Source organism: Penaeus monodon, chromosome 44 (genome assembly GCF_015228065.2).
Source record: "Penaeus monodon isolate SGIC_2016 chromosome 44, NSTDA_Pmon_1, whole genome shotgun sequence".
Taxonomy (NCBI): Eukaryota; Metazoa; Arthropoda; class Malacostraca; order Decapoda; family Penaeidae; genus Penaeus; species Penaeus monodon.
This window is the reverse complement of record NC_051429.1, coordinates 6096236-6117586: the sequence shown is the minus strand read 5'-3', so window position 1 is coordinate 6117586 and position 21351 is coordinate 6096236. Positions and strand designations below refer to the sequence as shown.

Here is a 21351-nt window from a genome sequence, read left to right as displayed (position 1 = left end):
AATTTTCAATTTGTGTAGGTTGAACTAAAAAAAAAAATGTTCTTGTTTTGGGCGTTTTTCCGCTTTTCTATTCTCATCCCCCCCAAAAAGTCAATTATTATTAAATTATTTTAAATACCCCTTATTTCCCTTGCCCCTTTGTTTTTTTCTAGGGGGTTTTAGGAAAAAAAAATTTGGGGGCCCAAAGTGGGGGATGGGCCCGAAACCTTGGACCTCAGCCCTCTCCTTACCAAATTTTTCCCTTTGGTCTTCTTTTCCTCCCCCTTTTTCCCCTTTTCCCTTTTTTTCCTTAATTCCCTTTTTTTTCACTTCCTAAAGGGTTGAGCTGTGCTGAAAAGATGAAAGGCTGGCTTTTGTGTCAGTCAAAAATTGGCCTTGGGAAAACCTTTGGGCACAGTACTTTTTATTTAAACTGTTTTGGGGCCTTAAATCCCTCTTGGGGCCCCTGAAGGAGGGGAATTTTTCCTTTTCCCCCATCTAGGGCGGGGTTTCCCCAAAATTGGAAAATTAAAAAAAGAGGTTTTACCCTTTAAAAGGCATTAAGATTTTCCCCCCTTTCATCAACCACCGATCTAAATTTTTTTTCTTTGGGTTTTTCCGGGAACCCCCCTTCCCCTTTTTTAAAAATGACTCTGAACAAATCCCCCCCCCCCTTTAAAGTTTACTGTTAACCCTATGCTTTCCCAAAATTTACCCACCCAGGCCATTCCCTCTCCTACAGTATCCCCCCCTTTCTCTCCCCCAACACTTCTGTTTCACAGTCTTCATTGCCCTACCCACCCCCCCTTTTACTCCCCCTTTCATCCTTATTGTTCTCCATACTATCCCCCCCCGGTAGTACGCCAACTATTCAAACCCACCCCCTCTTCCTCCCCCCCCTCGTCCCCCTTTTCTGTTTTCCACCACTACAGACCTTTTGAGTCCCCCCTTTTTTGCCCCACCCAAAAGGGGGAAATCAATTTTTTTGTGATTCCCCCTACAGCCCTGTATCTGCAAAAGGCAAAGGTTTCCTTTTCCACAGCCCTTTCCTGATTTTTCAGGCCTTGTCACAAGCTCGTGTACTACCCACCCTGATGACCTCATTGGCAAACCTATTCCTCCCAAACCCCTCTCTACCCCTTTAATAGGGTGAAACCAGAATTTTTTCCCGCGTCCCGGCGCCCCCCCGTTTCCCCTAAAAATAAACTTAAACCTAAAAATTTTATGAGGGTCCCAATCCCAGGTTTTTAATTTTCTAAAATGACAGCGCTTCATAATCTATATTATATTTTTATATATTTTTAAAATATATTTTAATTTTAAAAAAATATTTTAAAAATTTTATATTTTTTATATTAAAAAAATAAAAATATGAAAATATATTTTATATATATTTTTTTTTACATTTTAAAAATACATAAAAATTTTATATAAAAAAACTCATATAACATTAAAAATTAATATTTTATTGGAACATATATAAACCTAATAATTAAGTTTTTTATTTTTTTAGTAAAAATATAAAATTTTATTATTTTAATTTTGTACATACAAAACTTATATAATTAAATTTTTTATTTTTGTAAAATTGTTATATTAAAAATTTTACAACATATATTTTTACTTAATTTCATATCTATAAATATATATATATTTTATATTATATATATATATAAATTATAATATTTTATTTTTTTTTTTTTAATATAATATATATATATATAATATAAATAAATTAATAATTTCTATAGGGAATGCATATATAATTAATATATAGATATATAAATTGGATATTTTATATTAATAATATATATTATATATTATATATATATATATAATATATAAAATTTTATATTATAAAATATATATATATATATTTTATATATATTTTCATACATAATATATATTATAATATATATATATATATATATAAAATTATATATTATTAAAATATATATTATAAAATTATATAAATATATGCACACACATACATACATATATATTCTTTGTGTCTAAAATTTTAAGAGAGAGTTTAATAATATACATATCCATTTATATATTTTTTCCGTATAATGTATGTGTGTTTGTGTAAATAAATAAGGGATATCTATATGTTAAATATTAATATTATATATATTTTATATATATATATATATATATTTTAATATATAATATATATATTATATCTATATATAAAAAAAAAATTTTTAATATATAAAAATATTATATATATATATATATATATATTATATATATATATAATATATATTAAATATTTAGATTTTAATATATATTTATAAATATATAATATATAATAATATATAAAATATATATATTTTATATTCATGTGTGTATATATTTTGAGAGAGAGAAAATAATATAACTACCCCTTTAGACTATTTCAGTATATATGTATGTGTTTTTGTTAAATAAATACAGGGATATCTATATGAAATAATAATAAAAATTTATTTATTATATATAATTTTTATAAAAATATAATTAATATAATATATATATATATATATATATTATAGTAATATAAAATATATATATATAAAATATAAGGAAGGGGAAAAACCGGGTTTAAATGGGGAACGCTCTTTTTGCCCAGACGTTTGGGGTGTAAGGGTCGTCACCCATTATCAATGTTTAAAGCTGAAATAATAAACCGCCCATTCTAAAAGGTCGGGAACCCAATATAAAAATTCTTAAATTGAAAAATAAACATTATTTTTTTTGAATTATTTTAATTTTAGTATAACTGAAACAAAATATACAGAAATGACCAACGCACCTGCCCATTTGTCATTTCCGGTTTACATTTGGTAATATTTTTGGGAACTTTGGGATGTATAAAGATGTAGGGGTGTTTCAGACAGGGCCAACTATTGTATTTTAGGAGGGGAGAAATTCGAGGGGCCGTGGGGGTTTAAAATATTCATTAAGCTTGGGTCGTCCCTTCCATATCCCAAATTTTTCTAATATGGAGGGGGTCAAAAGGGGAAAAGGATGATAAATCTATTTTTTTTGAAGTCGGGGTTTGGGGGAAAAGCTATGGTTATTTTGGGTTGACAAGGGTTTCCCGCACGGGGGAAATTCATGGGTTTTCCCTAGGGGTCTCCCCGTTCTGTATGAAACACCCTTTTTTTTCTCTGCACGAATAAAAAAATTTTTCCTAAATTTTTTCCAATGTAAGCAGCATTGCAGCTGCTGCACAAAATTTATAGATAACAGATGAACAAATAAGGGGGGAAATCTTGTCTTTGACTTTAAAAGTAGTGACCATGGTTTTTTGTGGACGTGAAAAGTATCCTTAATCTACAATTTTGAAAAAGGTATTTTTTACATTTTTAATAATTTTTTTCAAATATTTAATAACTCAGGGGGGCCCATGTATGGGGGTTTTATGTAGTTATATCTTTGGCGGCAAGTTGACGGGTTTCCCTTTTTTTTAAAAAAAGATTTTTATTTAGGGTTTCCCTGATGGCCTCTAAATGACAAACAGGGGAAAAACCTTTCCCTTTTCTTAGTTTTTCCCAGTAAAAATTCTTTTCCCTTTGGGTGAATATTTGATATGACTTTGATATTTGTATGCTCTATTGATAAGGGTATTTATCAAATTATTTTTGTACTTGATAGGAATAAAGGGAAATCGAACTTTGGGGTTGAGGCCTGTGTATGAAAGTTTTCCTTATTTTTGCATTTAAAAACCTATTGTTATTTTTTTTTTTATGCTGACACCCAAAGAAAGGAATTTTTACCTTTGGGGAATTCTAACTCCCCAAAAGAAAATTTTGATATTTTTGTGCAGACTGTTCAAAAATACTGCGGGAAAATTTCTGAATTTTGTAGCTGTGATTTAAACAAAAAAATGTATCGAAACCCATATCTATAATAATGAAAGGTCAAAAGTAAAGGGGGCATTTTGGGTTGGGGCCATCTTTTTTCATGAAAACACTTTAATATATTTGCAAGTTTTGGGGCCCTAAGGGACTACCCATACCCCCTTCCATCAACTTTTTATATAATTTGCCCCCAAAGAAGAATGTCATTTTCTTTATGGAAATTTCTGGGAAATTTCTTAAATTGTACCTTATTCCCCCATTTACGTGAGTTTTGGGGGGTTGAACAGAAAATTAAATGTGTTTTCAATTGTTTCAGAAAGAGGGAAAACATTTGTAAATAGATTGGTAACCAAAACGGGGCCATTATAAAACGTCAGCACGGGGAATATCAAAAAAATTGTTTTTTAAAATTTAAAAAGAAACCCCTTTATTGTAAATTCTTGATATCATTTTTTTTGAAATGGGAAAAAAATACTTTGAAAAATTTTATATTTTTAAGTGCCAATTAAAAAGTTTTTGGGTCTGAGAGGGAAACCCCCCCTTTTTTTTGACTTTTGGAAGCCCATACAGAACGCCTGGTTTTGATCCAAAGTGAACCCAAAGTAATATGTATCTTTATCATTGAAAAGACTATCTTTGAATTTTCTTAAAATGTTTAAAGTTTAAACTTCTCTTTTGATAATAGAGAGGTGGCATCATCTTCAATTTTTAATAATTTAGTTTCATCTCTTAGGATGCTTTCCATTTTTTTCGATTATTCATTCTTTTTCTAAATCCCCCACCTGCCCCCTTTTCAGGTCTGGTTACAATAAAGTCCCTTTTTTTTTACTCAGGTCATTTAACAAAATCAGGTCATCCCTTTGGTTTTTGCCTGATGTGAAATTATTTGGCCCCATGATAATTTAAAATGAAAAAGGGAAGGTTTTTTTATAGATATTTTTCATGGTTTCAAAAATTCCCGGGGGCTTTATTTGGGACTGTTTTTTTGGGTTAAAAACTCTAGAAGCTTTTTTTAAAAAACAGGAAATGTGGGCAAAGTTTATTTTTTAGGGGGCAGTGCGTATTTCAAACCTTTTTGCTAGTAGGAAAATTTTAATTTGTTTTGGCAATGATATTATATGTCACTTCTGGGTCAAAACCAGGGGGTTCTGTGGGCCCTTTCCAAAAAACCCTAAAAAAAGGCTGCCCTCTCAGACCAATACTTTTACTATTGGCCCTTTAAACTATAATATTCAAAATATTTTTTTTCCCATTTTCCCAAAAAACTGCATCAATGAATTCAAAAATACATGATACTTTCTCAATTTTTTAAAAAAAATTTTAAAATATTTTCCCCGTGCTGACAGTTTTTATAATGGCAAATTTTTTATGTTACCAATCTTTTTTTCCAAAAAAATGTCCCCCTTCTGAACCCCAAATTTAAATCATCATTGAATCTCCCGTTCCAAAACCCCAACACTCCGTAAATGGCTTGAATAAGGTACAATTCAAAAAATTGCTAAAATTGCCACTAAAGATATGACATTCTTTTTTTATGGGAAATTTTATAAACAAGGGTTTATGGAGTGGCTTTTGGGTAGTCCCTTTTGGGGCCCAACACTTGAAATATTTTCATTTTGTTTTTTTATGAAAGAGATTGGGTCAAAAAACTGGGGCCCCCCTTTAAATTTTTGAACCCCTTTTCATTTTTATAAATATGGTTTACGATAAAATTTTTTTTTGTTTTAAAACACAGCTACAAGTTTTTGAAATTTCCCCGCATTTTAAAGAACATCTGCAAAGCTATCAAATTTAAATTGTGAGTTAAATCCAAAGGTAAACTTCCTTTCTTTGGGTGTCACATAACCAGAGATAACATAGGTTTTTTAAAAAGCAACTACAGGAAAACCCACATCACAGGCCTCACCACAAAATTTTGATTCCTTTATTCCTATCAAAAATACAAAACTAATTTGATAAATACCCTTTTTCAATAGAGCATACAAAATATCAAAATCATATCAAATATTCACCAAGGAAATAGACTTTATCAAGACACACTAAAAAGGAATGGTTTTTTTTCCCCTGTTTGTTTATTTAGAGGGCCCCTAAAGGGAAACCCTAAAAAAATCTTTGTAAAAAAAGAAACCCCGTACAAATTGCCCCCCAAAAATATAATCTACATAAACCCTTTCCCTACATAGGCCCATGAGTTTCTATTAGAGAAAATTATTAAACCTTGTAAACCCTCCTATTCAAAATGTAGATCTAAAGGTACCTTTTTACGTCCACAAACACCTTGGGCACTACTTCAAAGTCCAAAACAAGAAATTTCCCCAAATTATTTTGTTTTATCTGCTCTATTAAAATTTACGTTTTCAGCACGCCAAAGCTGCTTACATTGGGAAAAACCCTTTTAGGAATCTTTTCATTCGTGCGGATGAACATAAGGGTGTTTCATCCAAAAGGGGAGACCACTAGGGGAAAACCCCTGAAATTTCCCCCTTTCGTGAACATTGTCAACAAATAACCCTAGCCCTTTTCTAGACAAAGACTTCAAAAAAAAAGATTCATCATCCCCCTTTTCCCTTTTGACCTCTCCTATTAGAAAAAATTTTTTGGTATGGAAGGGACACCGGGGGGAAACTTAATGAATATTTAAACCCCCACGGGCTCAATTCTTTCCCCCCAACAAAAAATAGGGTTTACCCCGTCCGGAAAAACCCCAAAATCTTCTTACATCCCCCAAAGTTTTAAAATATTACCCAAATGGGAAAAAGGAAATTACAAAAGAAAAGGTGCGTTCGCGTCTTCTCTGTATATTTTTTTACATGTTATCTAATTAACTATATATCACAGTAAAGTTATATTATTCAATTTAAAATTTTTTATATTTTTTTCTAGACCTTCAAGTTATATGTCCCTGTTGATTTGCAGCTAATCAAATTTTTTTAAAGGGTTTTAGACCTTTAAAAAAAACCCCCCAAAAAAAGTCCCGACAATAAAGTGCTGTTTTTTGATAAGCCTGGTTTTTCTGTTCCCCTTTTTACGCCTCCCCTTCCCGACTGGAAGTTCAATCACTACGTTAATATTATATATATATATATATAAAATATATATATATATATATATATATAATATATTTTATATAATATATATATTTTTTAAAACCCATAGCACAAAACCTTTCCCTCTACTTTAATGTATATATATTTTATTATAAAATTATATTAATATATTATATATTATAAAATTTTATATATATATAATATTTTAAAAATAATATATTTTATAAAATAGTTATAACTACATTTTAACATATATTTGATATTTTTGTAAATTGTAGATTTATAGGTTTTCCATTAAAATATATATTATATAATATTTTTATAATTAATATTTTTTTTATATAATTTTATATACATTTTATATATAATAAATAAAATTTTATATATTATATATTTTATATATATTTAAAATTGTATGTATAAAATACAAAATCATCATGATCTTTTAAGGGGGCCCAAAGCCGCGGGGGGGGTATGGCCCCATCCACCCCTTTGCTTCCGCCACGGGATCCCCCGAGGGGAATCCCCAGCCCGGCCCCCGGCCCCTCCTAAATTCCCCGCGAAAATCTCGTCGACCCCCAAAGCCCCTGATCTCCGGGTCGTCCCCACAGGTTTTCCTCCACCCAGGGGTGTCTCGCAGAGACAACCTGATGGGCATTTGGGCGTCCCCAGGTAAACAGCTAGGGGGCCCTATAGCCTAGTTGGCGATCCCGGGTTTCAAGTAAAAAGGGCCCCTCTCACGTTGTAACCTTTGGTTGGAAAACAGGTCCTGGGCCCCCCCATAACCTTCCCTGATCGGCGAAGAAAATTGTTACAAAAGGCATCAAGATGAACTCCAAGGCACTGGTAGCGTCCGGGTTTTGCTTCCATAGAGCATAACTGGCATTTTCAAGGCCCTTTAAACACGCGCTTGGTCCTTCGCATTGGTACCGGGGGCGTCTCCAAATGGGTCTTGTTGATCCCAGTTTTATGGCTCCTGTTGCCCGACCCAAACCCTCTACTGACTTCCTGGTCTCAGCCCAGAGTATGGAAAATAACTACCAAGGGAAATTAAAAAATTTTGTAACTTTTAACTTGATTTTTTCCTTGGTTTTTTCCCACTGAAATTTTGGGTAGTAAAAAAAACCCCCTGCCCTTATCCCCGTCCTATTTGGTTTTAAAATGTTTGGGGCAAGGGCACACCTTGCCCCCACCCCCGAATTTCCCGGAAAGAATTTTGACAGACCCCCCCAAAACTTTTAAAAACTTTCATTACCAGTATGAGGCTTTTCTATCAGGGCAATTCTGTGTCGGAAATTTCCCCCGGAAACCCCAGGGTCTCCCATAGAGATTTCCCCATTGGGACCGAGTCAAACCCTTCTTGAGGTCGATGTAGCTGCAACACCCAAAGACCCAAAATCACGACGGCGTTTTCCCCAAATTTCTCGAAGCGCTTTGTATACGGGCTTTTTGGGGACTTTCCAGGGGTAAAATCCAGACTTTCTTTCCGTCTCTGGTGGGCCCCAGTAGGGGGTTGCGGATTTGTTTGTGGGCGGGGAAGCTTGCCTGGTATGCCCGGCCAAATTTCCCTGGTAGTTGCTACAATCCCCCCCCCCCCCTTCCCCCTTCCAGAAAGGGGTGACCACGCCCCTCAGCAGGGCAGGGGGGAAGGTAAACCCAAATTTCCGATGGCAGATAGATAGATTTGATAGATTTTGTTTGCATACATTTAGGGGTATATTAAATCAATATATAAAAGTATATATGCACATATATATACATATAATATTGTTACGTGTAAATGAAAAAAAATAATTTTTAGATGTAATATTTTGTACATATTAATATATATACATGTATATTTTTGTGAATATATTGTATATTATAAATTTTTAAAAATTTTATATATATATATTAAATTATATATATTATATTTATTTTTTTTGGTTTTATTGTGTGGAAGAGCAGTCCCTTTCTTGAAAATAAACACCAGCATTGAGACCCTCGTTTAGGTGACGTTTCTGAAATTTAAAAAACTTAAATATGTTATTTTTTGTATAAAACAAAAAATATATATAAATACATATATATGTAAAATTTCCCCCACACACACCACCCACACAAAAACAAAACACACACAATAATATATATATATTTTTTATATATAATAATTATTAAAATAAATATATTTTATAATATATATATACCATATATTTAACTTTTATATAAAGCAAAAATGGAAATATTAAAAACATATATTTTTTTAAAAAACACCTAAATAGACGCTTTTATATACATTTATAAGAGCCCCACAAAAATTTAAACGATTTAAACCCTTTTAAATAATAAAACCCATTTTCTAACTTGCCCCTGGTCCGCGGAAGTGAGTCAGAGCGCCTAGTTATTTAAGAAACCCCTAATGTTTCCCAAAGGGACTAAAAATGAAAAAATGGGGCAATAAATAAGTATTTTAACGAAAGTTGCTCTTTTTTAAACTTTCGGGGTTTTTTAAGACTTTATTGGAAAAAAAGACCAAAATTTATTACGTATTTACTATTTTACACATCTCGGTATTTGTAATTCCCGAAGAAAGATTTGACTTTTAATAAATAGAATAAAATTTTACATTAATTTAATGCTATTTTTGTTAAAACTAATTTTTAGGCCAAGGAAAATATCTTAAACTCCTATCCACCTGAGGGGAGACTTTGGGCGGAGGGCCCAGGGGGGGATACGCCAACGCGGAGATTCGGGAGGAAAGTGGGGAACCCAAGGGTTTCATGAGAAAAAGACGTTAGGGACAAAAGAGCGTAAGGGGTCGCTTTTTTAAATGAGTTTTTAAAACCCCATTTTTGGGGCGAATATTACGTTTTACGTGAAGCATAAGGCTTCTCACAAATCCAGAAAAGCGAACAAAGGGCCGCTGGCCCTTTTTGTGATATTAAAACCCCAAAAAAATAAAGGGAAACCCCCGGTTGGCTCGGAAATCATAATTTTCGGTGAGTTGAAATAAATTTCTGAAAATTTTTATGTTGTTTTTAAAATTATTTTTTTTAAAAATACTAAATAAAAATCATAATCCACATTTTACACAATTTATATATATATTATCATATAAAATAAAGGGATATATAGACACATATATACATATATGTGCACATTCCGTTTGCATATATACACACACACACACACACACAAAACACACATATATAAATATAATATATATTATAATATAATATATATATATATATATATTATTAATTTTAAAATAATATATATATATTAAAATATGTAATTATTATAAAATATTTTATAAAATTTCAAAATATAAATATATATATATATATATATAAATATAATAATTTTATTATATATTTATATATATTTAAAAATTTCATATAATATGTAAAGAAATATATAAAATGTTTTATCCCTATTAAATTTTTATTTATGTACAAACCTTCAGATAACCAAAATTGTAAATTTTTGCATATAATAATGTATATATATATATATATATATATATATAATTTTATAAAAAAAAAAAAAAAAAATATATAAAATTATATAAAAATATAATATATATATCTATAAAAATTTATATATATATATATGTATATATCATTTTATATATATATTTTAAAATATATATAATAATATAAATTATATATATATATATATATATATAATTTTTATTTATAATTTTAATTTATATTTCTTTAAGGCCCGGGATATGTTTTTATATATTTTTATTTATATTTTTCTAAAATTTATAATTTTTTTTACAAAATTAAAATTAAAAATATTGGGGATATTTAAGGTTATGAATTTTAAAAAACCCTATTTTTATGGATATATTCGTAAATTTATAAAAAACATGTACATTTATGGCATATATTTTATATGTACAAAACACAAACATATATTGTGTGTGTGTGTTGTTCGTCGATCCCCAAATCTTTAACAAAAGGTTTAAATTTCTTAGAGCTAAAGTTTTTCACAAACCCGATTTTAAATTTCATTTGTGATTTGATTTCTTTTTGTGGTTAAGATATAAAAAGGATAAAACCCCTACCCTTTCCTGGCCTTTTGGTTTTTGGGCGACTAACCTTTTGAATTATATTGATTTTTTATTTGGGGGTTTTTGTTTAAGGTCATTTGTGCCAAAAAAAAAATTTTTTCTTTTGTAAAAGAGGGGTGAGTGTTTTTTTTTTATTAAATTTTTAAAACCCAAAAAATTTTCAATTTCACGTTTACTAATTTGTTAAGGAGAATTTCATGGTTGATATTATCAAAAACCTTAGAAGGTTTTCATAATGTGAGGAAATTTCCCTTTTTTTTTTGTCTTTTATTAAAATCTCTCAGTTTAAATTTTCCCGTAACTGTTTTTAATAGATAACCTATTTCTAAATCCCATTTGGTTTTAGATAATATTGGCAATTTTGCAAAATTTTAGGTGATTTTCTACAGTTTTTTTTGAAGAATTTTGGTAAAATTTGGGGTATAGGAATAGGGCGACAATTATTTACATTGTCATATCCCCTTATTCTAAAATTGGATTTTCTAACATTGTTTCCAAAACGCGAAATGACACCAGTACCAGAGAGGTGTTTTAAAAATGACCGTGAAAAAAAGTAAAAGTTGCAGGTAGACTATCCCCTGATAAAGGAAAAAACATACCTCTGCTCCTACAGCATTTGTTTTGGGGGGGGGGGGGAAAAATTTTAAATTTCTAAGATTTATTGTTTGTACTTCCACTGGGGGTTTTATTTTGCTCATAAGATAGTTTTTTTAAATTTTTGAAAAAAATCATTAAAAAGGGTTTTTGCCAAACATTAGTGAGGTGTTTTTCCCGTTAGGCACTAAGGGGTTTTTAAGAATTTTCCCTAAGTTTTTACATTATCCTTATAAATTCCATTAATTTAAAGGGGGGGAATATTTAACTTTATATATTTTTTTAAAATACGCTTTTATATTTTCACCATTTTTATGTATTCATACATATATTCATATTACATGCCCTTTTAAAATTTTCCCGTTTTAAAAGTTCATTTTTATATGTTTTAAAAAAGGAGATGTTTATATTACATATACACAAAATCTATTGAAGGGAGGGATATAAATTTTATTACATAATATAAAAACTTTTCAAAAAATTCATTGATATATATATTTTATATAATTATATATTTTATATTTTAAATTTTTATATATATTAATTTTTTTTTATATTTTTTTATATATAATATATAGATGGATTATAAAAAATATGTTTTTATTATAATTATATATATAAATATAATATATATATATTTTAAATTTTTTTTTTTAAAATATATAATATTTTTTCCCATATATAAAACTTTCTCTCTCTCTCCCTCTCCTCTCTCTCTCTCTCTCCTCTCTCTCTCTCTATATAATATATATTAATAATATAATATAAAAATATATATATATATATTTATATAAAATATATATAATATTTGTTAAAAAACACATGGGGAAAAGAGAGCGTTCTGTTTTAAATATTGTAAATATAGGGTTCTGTTTATTGATATAAAAAACATTTCATATGTTTTGCCCATATATATATACATACATATATATATATATAATTTTAAAATATATATATAATATATATAATATATATATATATATAATTATATTATTATATTATATTATATATAAATGATTGTAATATATTTTAGGAGTGAGAGGGGGGAAACTTTTTTTAAAAGATATTGCACATAAAAGATATCGGGAAATGTATTTTAAGGGACCCTCCTATATATGTATATATATACAAATACATAATACATATATTTTATGTGTGGTTTTTTGCACACACACGCCCCACACAAACCCTAACCCCACACCCACACCACATATATATATATTAAAATAATATATAATTATATATATAAATATATATATATATATATATTTTATGGGAAACATTATATATTATATATATATTTTATATATATATATATAATAAAATATATTAAATATATTATATATATATATTATTTTTTGTGTGTGTGTGTGTGTGTGTGTGCGTGTGTGTAAAAAATATATTTGTATACATGGGGGATTTGAATTATTATGTTTATAAAATAATATTGATTTATATAATGTACATATATATAAATATTTTTATATGTATATATATTTGTACAACTAATACAAAAACATTTTATTAAAATAAGGAAAGCCTATTATATTTAAAGGGTGGATACATATATTTTATTACAAGCACATGTAAAGGTTGCTTGTAATTTTATATATAAAACCCCACAACACATACAAAATTTTATTTATATTAAAATATATATATTATAATATATATATATATTTATCCCCATACATATAGATATATTTTATATATATATAATATATTATATATATTTTATATATATAATATATATAATATATATATATATATATCCCTTTATCTATATCAATATAATATTTATAATATATATATATATTATATTATATTATATATTTTATAATATATTTTATATATATATATAATATTATATTTTGTGTGTCTTTTTGTGTGTGGTGTGTTCATAATGTGTATATACATTATTAATAAAAATATATTTTATATACATCTGCATTTATACATTTTTTGTATACATTTTATACATTAAATAACTTATAAATTCCTTTATATACATTCATACATTTATACTTATTTAAATTATGTACATGTACACTTATATATGTATATATATATATATATATAATATATATATATATATAATATATATATATATATATATTTTATATATATATATATAATATATTATATATATATATTTAAATATATATGTATATATGAAATTATGTATATATATAAATGCAGTTGTGTATGTATATGTATATCTGTGTATAGTTATATATATGTGCTTAAGATATAATTTTTTTTAGCATTGATGTTAAAGCAGTCTGTTATCTTGGTTCTATTTTCCGTTCACAGGGTGATGATGAGTTTCCTCGGTGATGGGATATCTTTGGCCCCACTCACGGGCAAGGAAATACTCGGCATTGGAGTCAAAGAAGAGTTCAGCGAAGATGTTGCCGAAGATACATGCCTGGACATGAAAGAGGAACCACTTGATTATGGAGATGAAACAAGAAATGGTGTGTGTAACGTGAATGTGTTACATGGAAGTCATTTCTTTCATAACCTTCATGATCTAAGACCTGAGGCACATGCAAAAGACTCATGTAACTTGGTTCAGGATGGTAATGACATGTCAAAAGTGTCCTTTTGGGGTTAAGGACTGCGGGAAGACGTGTTCATCAGATGGGGTTCAAGGGGATGTATGAGGAAAGAATGAAGGAGGATACAACAACAAAAATTGGAATTCAAAAAGGGAAATGTTTTGCATTTTGTCAGGTGTGTGGCAAAGAATTGTCTAAAGAGAGTCACATCAGGATTCACATGAGAGTCCACACAAAGGAGAAGCCATACAACTTTGATATTTGCAATAAGACATTCCCATCCAAAAGTGATCTTGAAAGGCACGAGAGCTGCGAGATTTGCAACAATACATTCTCATGGAAAAAGAATCTGTTGAGGTACATGAGAACACATACAAAGGAAAAGCCATACAGCTGTGAGATTTGCAATAAGGCCTTCTCATATAAAAGTAGTCTAGAGATTCATATGAGAAGGCATAGAAAGGAGAAGACATACAGCTGTGAAATTTGCAATAAGGCCTTCTATTTGAAAAGCCATGTAGTAAGGCATATGAGAGTGCATACAAAAGAGAAACCATACAGCTGTGAGATTTGCAATAAGGCCTTCTCATACAGAGCTAGTCAAGTAAGCCACATGAGACTTCATACACAGGAGAAACCATATAGTTGTGAGATTTGCAATAAACACTTCTCAAATATATCTAACCAAATACAACATATGAGAGTACATATGAAGGAGAAACCATACAGCTGTGAGTTTTTGCAATAAGGGTTTCTCAGAGAAATCTAATTTAGTGAGAAATATAAGAGTACATACAAAAGAAAAGCCATACTGCTGTGAGATTTGTAATAAGGCCTTTGCTTTGAAAGGTAATTTAGAAAAGCACATGAGAGTACATACAAAGGATAAGCCCATGAGCCAGATGCATCTTACTTATTAAAAGTTATCTTTTTCTGATTTGTATTGTATATGTTGTTCTTAATATGTAGTTTTGTCAAGTTTGAACAAGTTTTAGTTTCTATGACTTGTGTTTAGTCTCCATAGACTAAACATGCACATGCAATGCTGTCACTGCCTAGGAATGATTAGAAAGATGGCCACGAATGTCCACAGTGTTCAAAGAAGATGCTCCTTCTCTTCATTAAAAAAGTCATAGATACGGAAGTCACACACACACACACAAATATATATATATATATATATATATATATATATATATATATATATATATATATATATATACATATACATATATCCATATACCTAAATGTACACTCAATTATGTCCCAAATTTTCTGTTCACCTTAATTTCCTCTCCTTTTTTTTTTTTATTTTATTGTTTCAGTTTTTTCATCATGATTACTCTCATTGTTGTATAATTACCCTTTTTAGTATTATTGATATCATTTAAACATAAATTATTCACTATTTATGTGTATTTTTCTCTCCCTGAACCCACAAGCAATAAGCCATTTGACATCATGCTTTCGTCTCTGTGCCTTGTGTTAGTCTGAGAGGAACACAGAAGGACATCCAGCTGTTATGTCCTTGTATATATGTCTGTGTGTGTGTCTATATATGCATAAAAGGGAAAACCCCGTATGTTAATGCATGCTTAACCATGTTTGCTATTTATGAGCACATGATTGGAGGCTGCTGAAAAATCTATTAGTTTTATTAGTCGTTAGGCCGGGGGTGCCCAGCCTTCGTGTTCATCTGTACCCCTTGGGCCGTTTTATAGAATTCTTTGTACCTTAAAAATTAAAGAGAGAGAGAAAAAAGTTATATTGATTTTTTAAAATAATTTTATGATGAACATTGTGTAGACTGCATTAGAATCTTAACCCCTTGGATCCGGTTGCTTCACTGTTATCACGTGACCAAACCCTCCCAATCCCTTGCTTGTTGTCCTAGAGAAGCTTAGGAGACGGAGACTGGGTCTCAGGGTAGTGGATCAGCCCTACCTTGCACCTCAACCCTCGTCTCAAGTAATTTTGCATGGTCATTTCTTCTCCTCCTTTCCTTTCCTTCTCGTCATTATGGTCTTTCCTTCTCCCCCTTTCCTTCTCTTCATCATCCCCATCTTCTGTCCACTTCCTAGGGTGTGAAAGCCATGCTGAAAGGATGAAAGAATGGCATTAGTCTTATGTAAACGGCCGCTCTGCCAGGTGGCGGCTTGAAGGCTGGGCGCACCCAAACAAGTGTGTGCGATAACAAGACTCCGTGCTTCCTATTGGCAAAATTATTTCCACTTTTTATAGAGAAGCGCGTTTATTTATTTATCTTTTACCTTTTTTTTAATCTTTTTTTTTTTGCCATTTTCCAGTGTCCATGTGTGCCATTTGATTTTAGTTATCCAGATGTAATATTTTTTTGTTCTCTGCCACGATTCCGGGTCATCTCTCTAGGTAGTGTACACTTCAGGGCAATGGAAATAAAATATGAAACACTCTGCTATTGTGTCATTTTTCCCATCGTTCAAATTTCGTGATACAACCTTTGTCTCGTCAGTCACGGCGCCAGGAATATGATGCTGAGAAGGGAAAATGACTTTTTAAGGGACCCCAGCGCTCTTCCGTCACCACTCAAGGACATTTGATTCCACAGTGACGGGAAGGGAGGCAAAATCGCCAAATGAGTCTATTATGTTTGTAATTCATAGCTTATAATCTAATGGTACTTCACCTCCAGCAAAATCAATGATAGAGTAGCACTAAAGTTTTGTATGTGTAGAAACTTTTTATACGTTATTGCACAAAAAAAGTACAATTACAGTGCTGATAATGAGTAATATTATTACATCGTCCTATGCCCGTTATTGCTGTGGGGCGGTATCCCGTTTAGTCCAGCCATAAGGGATCGATTTTGCAGCCGCCTTCCACGGAGAACGCTTTCCTCTCCCAGCAATGTCTCCAAAGACAAGTAGGCAAAGTCTCTTTGTGCAGCCGCCCTGATTGTTCCCGTCTTGCCATAGTTACGTTGGAATCCTAAGTTAATGCATTATCAACCCTAACTCACTTCATGGTAACCATTCCTGCCCAGCGTCATCTCTTGCTCAGTACTTGTATTAAAACGGTCTCCATCTCCCAACAACCTGCCCTGTCTACGGCAATTATATTGTAAGGAAGACCTGCCTCGTGGACTATCATGCAGTATCAGTACAATGTTCATTATTGCCCCTACAGGCTGCCGTAAGTCCTCCACCAATATTGCCAAGATTACTTACCGTAGACATGACCTCCCCATGATGTTTGCCCCCAATACCTATGCCTGTTTTTTGCCATGGGAGACTTAGAAGATAGAGTCTGAGACCCCATGCCTCAGCCCTGGGACTAAAAACTAATTTTGTAATTTTTTTCCCTCCCCTTTTTCATTTTGTTTCTCTCCTCAAACCTCTTCAACTGTCCATTTACTAAGGTGTGAGAACCGAGTTGAAAGGATGAAAGGCTGACTTTGTGCCAGTCATGAACGGCCTAGGGGAGCCGTGGCACGGTATTTAGTTGTTTAGCCCTTTGGGTCCTAAAGGGGGACGATGAAAGTTGGGAATATTTCTCTCCCCAACATATCCTAGGCTTAGCATGGCCAGTAATAAAGACCTTGTATCATTAATAGTGATATTTAGGCTTACCTCTTTATCAGATAGCCCCTTTGATTTCCATTCTGGTTCCCCGATCCTAGGCTCTCCTTTGACCACAACTCCGAACACAGCTACTCCCTCCTCAGTACCTACTACCACATCAGCACAGTCCAAATCATCCATCCAGGTCAACACTCAGTCTCCAGGAGACATTCTTCCTCCCCGAGCATACACTACTTTTTCTCTTCCACCCCCACAACTTTCTTCATTAACTACACCGTTCTCCCTTATTTCTACTCGGCAACCTTACTGTCCACTACTCCGCAGTACTGCCTCACTCACCACTACTCCATCTTCCACACATCCCTGTCCGGCTACGGCCTCCTCCTCTAAAAACATCTTTAATATTTCGTAATCCCCCCACTCAGCCTCTTACTCTGACAACACTTTCTTCTCCCAGGAATGCCTCAAAAAAGAAGAAAAAGTCAACGTTTACTCAACACATTTACATCAGAACTATAGCATTATCAACCCTGACTTCATTGGCTCACCGATCCTGCCTAACCTCATCCCTCTCTCAACACTTTCATTGGAAAACTGTCTCCATCTCCCAAAAAAATTGCCCTGTCTACGAAAGTAATTGGTCAGATTGGGGAGAATACTCACTCACCTGCCCTTCCAATATTGCCATAATTACTTTCCATATACATGACCTCCTTTAATGGTTCAATGGTGGGGGCATATAAACCCTCCCCACCCCCCATCAAGATTGTTGGCGCCCTCTCTGTGCCCAAACCTGGTCCATAATCTATCAAACTGCTCTGCACAGCCACACATGTGTGCCATTGTGGCGGCCCCCATAATGTTTTTTTATGGGGGCCCTGCCCTCCTACAAGTCTGAATCTGAAGGGCAAGTCTCAGATTTAAACTTGGCCTCACTTTACACGAAGCCAGACAGGAAGCACGTTGATGAAGTTTCTCACTCTCTGCTCCAGTAATTGCTCTTCCCCTCCCTTTTTCTCCCATGATGTTTCTACATCTTCCCCAACATCTCTCCCTCACCGCGCTTCTACCTACTACCTCTCCTAGTAATTTTTTTTTTTGCCATTCCAAATCCAGATGCTACTGTCTCCACCATTCTAGACACCCAGTCACTACTTCCCCGGTACTTGCGTCTCTTCCTCCTTTGTCCAAACTCACAAGACAAGCTAAATGCTCCATCCCATCTTATACCTCACCCTCTCTATAAACCCCTTCCTTCTGCTGTCCATTATTCCCCCCCTACAAGAAATCCTTATTTTTCTCAGACCTCCCCAACCGACTCCATTGCGGGAAACTCTCAGAGACTTCAAAACCATTTAAACATGCCCTTAGCTAACATGCCTATGCCTCATCCATCCTCCATTCTTTCTATTTCCCATTCCTTCTACACTCAAAGTAACTGCCAACATCTACCCTCCTCTTACTCATGTTCCCCCCACTCCCTTTCCTCCCAAACATATCCCATTCCCCCTTGCCTCAGCTGCATTTTTCCCCTCCTTCCCCATTATACCTCCTGGATGTGACCCTTTGTCACAGCATCCCCCTTACGTGGATTCTCTCCCTCCTGACAGTCTCCCAGAAACTGTGATCAAATTTACCCTTAAACCCTCTTTCTCTCCCCTGATCTCTACCTTACCCTGCGGACAGGCCTTGTACAATCCCACACATCTTCCTTTGACGACCCCCCTAATGCCTTGCTCGATGCTGTCGTGATGGTGATGATGGGCGAGGGGGGGGGGGGTTTTTGGAGATGGAGACTGGCACTCAATGTAGGGGATCCCCACTACCATGGACCCTCAGGGTCTCAGCTAATTAGGCATGGTCTTCCCTTCTTCACCTTTCCTTTTCCTTCTCTTCTTCATTCCCTTCTCTCCTGTCTAAGGTGTGAGAGCCGTGCTGAAAAGAGGGAAAGGCTGGTTTTGTCAGTTATGAATGCCGGGGGGCGGGTCATGGGCACGGTATTCCTTTGGTTAATTGCCTAGTTCTTACCCCTCATGGGAACCCTGAAGGGTAGACCGTTCTCCTCCCCATTTTTTTCAGGCTCACCATGGCAAAAAAAGCTTACTCCTTTATGAACTAGCCCTATCTAAATTTGATTACTTTGGTTTCCAGACCCCCTTCCTCTCCTTTGACCACACCTACAACCGCTGACACTAATGCCCCTTCCACGATGTTTGCTGTCGACTCTATCCATTCCAAAAATCATCCACAGAATACACCCCTTCCCTGGCCAACCACATCAACTTCTCCCCCGTCAGTGTCAGAATTGTTGGCGTCTTGGCCACCCTGCCCAGCACTTCTGCTCCACATCGCGATGCCCTTCTTTGTGCCCACCCTGGTCATTGATCGAACTGCTCTGCACAGCCATGCACATGTGCCAACTGAGGTGTGTAGCGACTCTGGATTGGCCATCATGCAGAACCACGTCTGACTTGCGATTCCTGCCGAGTGACCGGCTGGGTGTCTTCACTGGCTAGGTTCATAAGCCGCTGAAATTTGACCTCACTTTACGCAAGACCAGACGGGAAGCACATCGACGAGGTCTTCCCTCTTACTTCATACTCCAGGGCTACTCTTTACTCCACTCCCCCTGCTTCCTCCAAGCTTATTTCTACATTTCGACCTGTATCTGTTCCTCTTCCATCTCATGTTTCTCCTTCTACCTCATTCCTCTCCATAAAAAAACAGACAATTCTAAATCTTCACACCCCCAATCTCTACTCCTCTCCCTCTCCCTACTCTCTTTACCTGTAACAGACAATCTAAATGTTCCACCTTGTCTACCTCTCCTCTCCTCTCCTCTTTCTCAACTCTTCATATCTCCTCTTCTCCCCCTCATAAGAAAACTTTTGTGTCTCGGACCCTCTCCCAACCAAATCCATGACCTAATAAAAGTAGATCTTTTCCAATGCAGCGTCCCATTCCTGTTGTTAGGTACATAGGTACATGAAGCATAGCATATAATATGTTGCGTTACCTAAATGGAATATGAATATTTTCATTTAGTTAATTTTCATATTAATGGCATGTAATTAAGTATTTCGTGTTCCCTTCCCTTCTTGATACCCCAAGCACGTGCTTATTTTGCTTAATGGTTTTATCCAGCCCTGTAAATATATATATATATATATATATATATATATATATATATATATATATATATATATATATATATATATGTGTGTGTGTGTGTGTGTGTGTGTGTGTGTGTATTTATAAAGATATATACGTGTGTGTATATATAAAGGTATATATATATATTTTATATATATTATTTATATATATATATAAAACACATGTATATATATAATATATATATATATATATATATATATATATATATATATATATATGTGTGTGTGGTTGTGTGTGTGTGTGTGTGGTGGTGTGGGGTGTGTGTGTGTGTGTGGTGTGGTGGGGTATAGATATGTATTTTTTATATGTATATTTTGGTATATATATATATAAAATATATATATAATATAATATATATATATATATATATATATATATATATATTTTAATATATATATAATATATACATACACACACACACACACACACACACACACACACATTATATATTATATTATATATATATATATATATATATTAAAATATAATATATATATATATATTATATATATATATTTGTGATATTTA

General features: G+C 32.8%; 1 protein-coding gene across 1 annotated transcript; it reads left to right on the top strand.

Moving 5' to 3' along the window:
• The first annotated feature begins 7819 nt into the window (after positions 1 to 7819).
• LOC119568575 (zinc finger protein 79-like) lies at positions 7820 to 15009 on the top strand. Its single transcript, XM_037917119.1, has 5 exons — positions 7820 to 7898; positions 8190 to 8340; positions 13842 to 14127; positions 14436 to 14820; positions 14939 to 15009. Exons 1-5 carry the CDS (start codon positions 7820 to 7822, stop codon positions 15007 to 15009), a joined length of 972 nt encoding a protein of 323 aa, XP_037773047.1.
• Positions 15010 to 21351: the final 6342 nt, after the last annotated feature.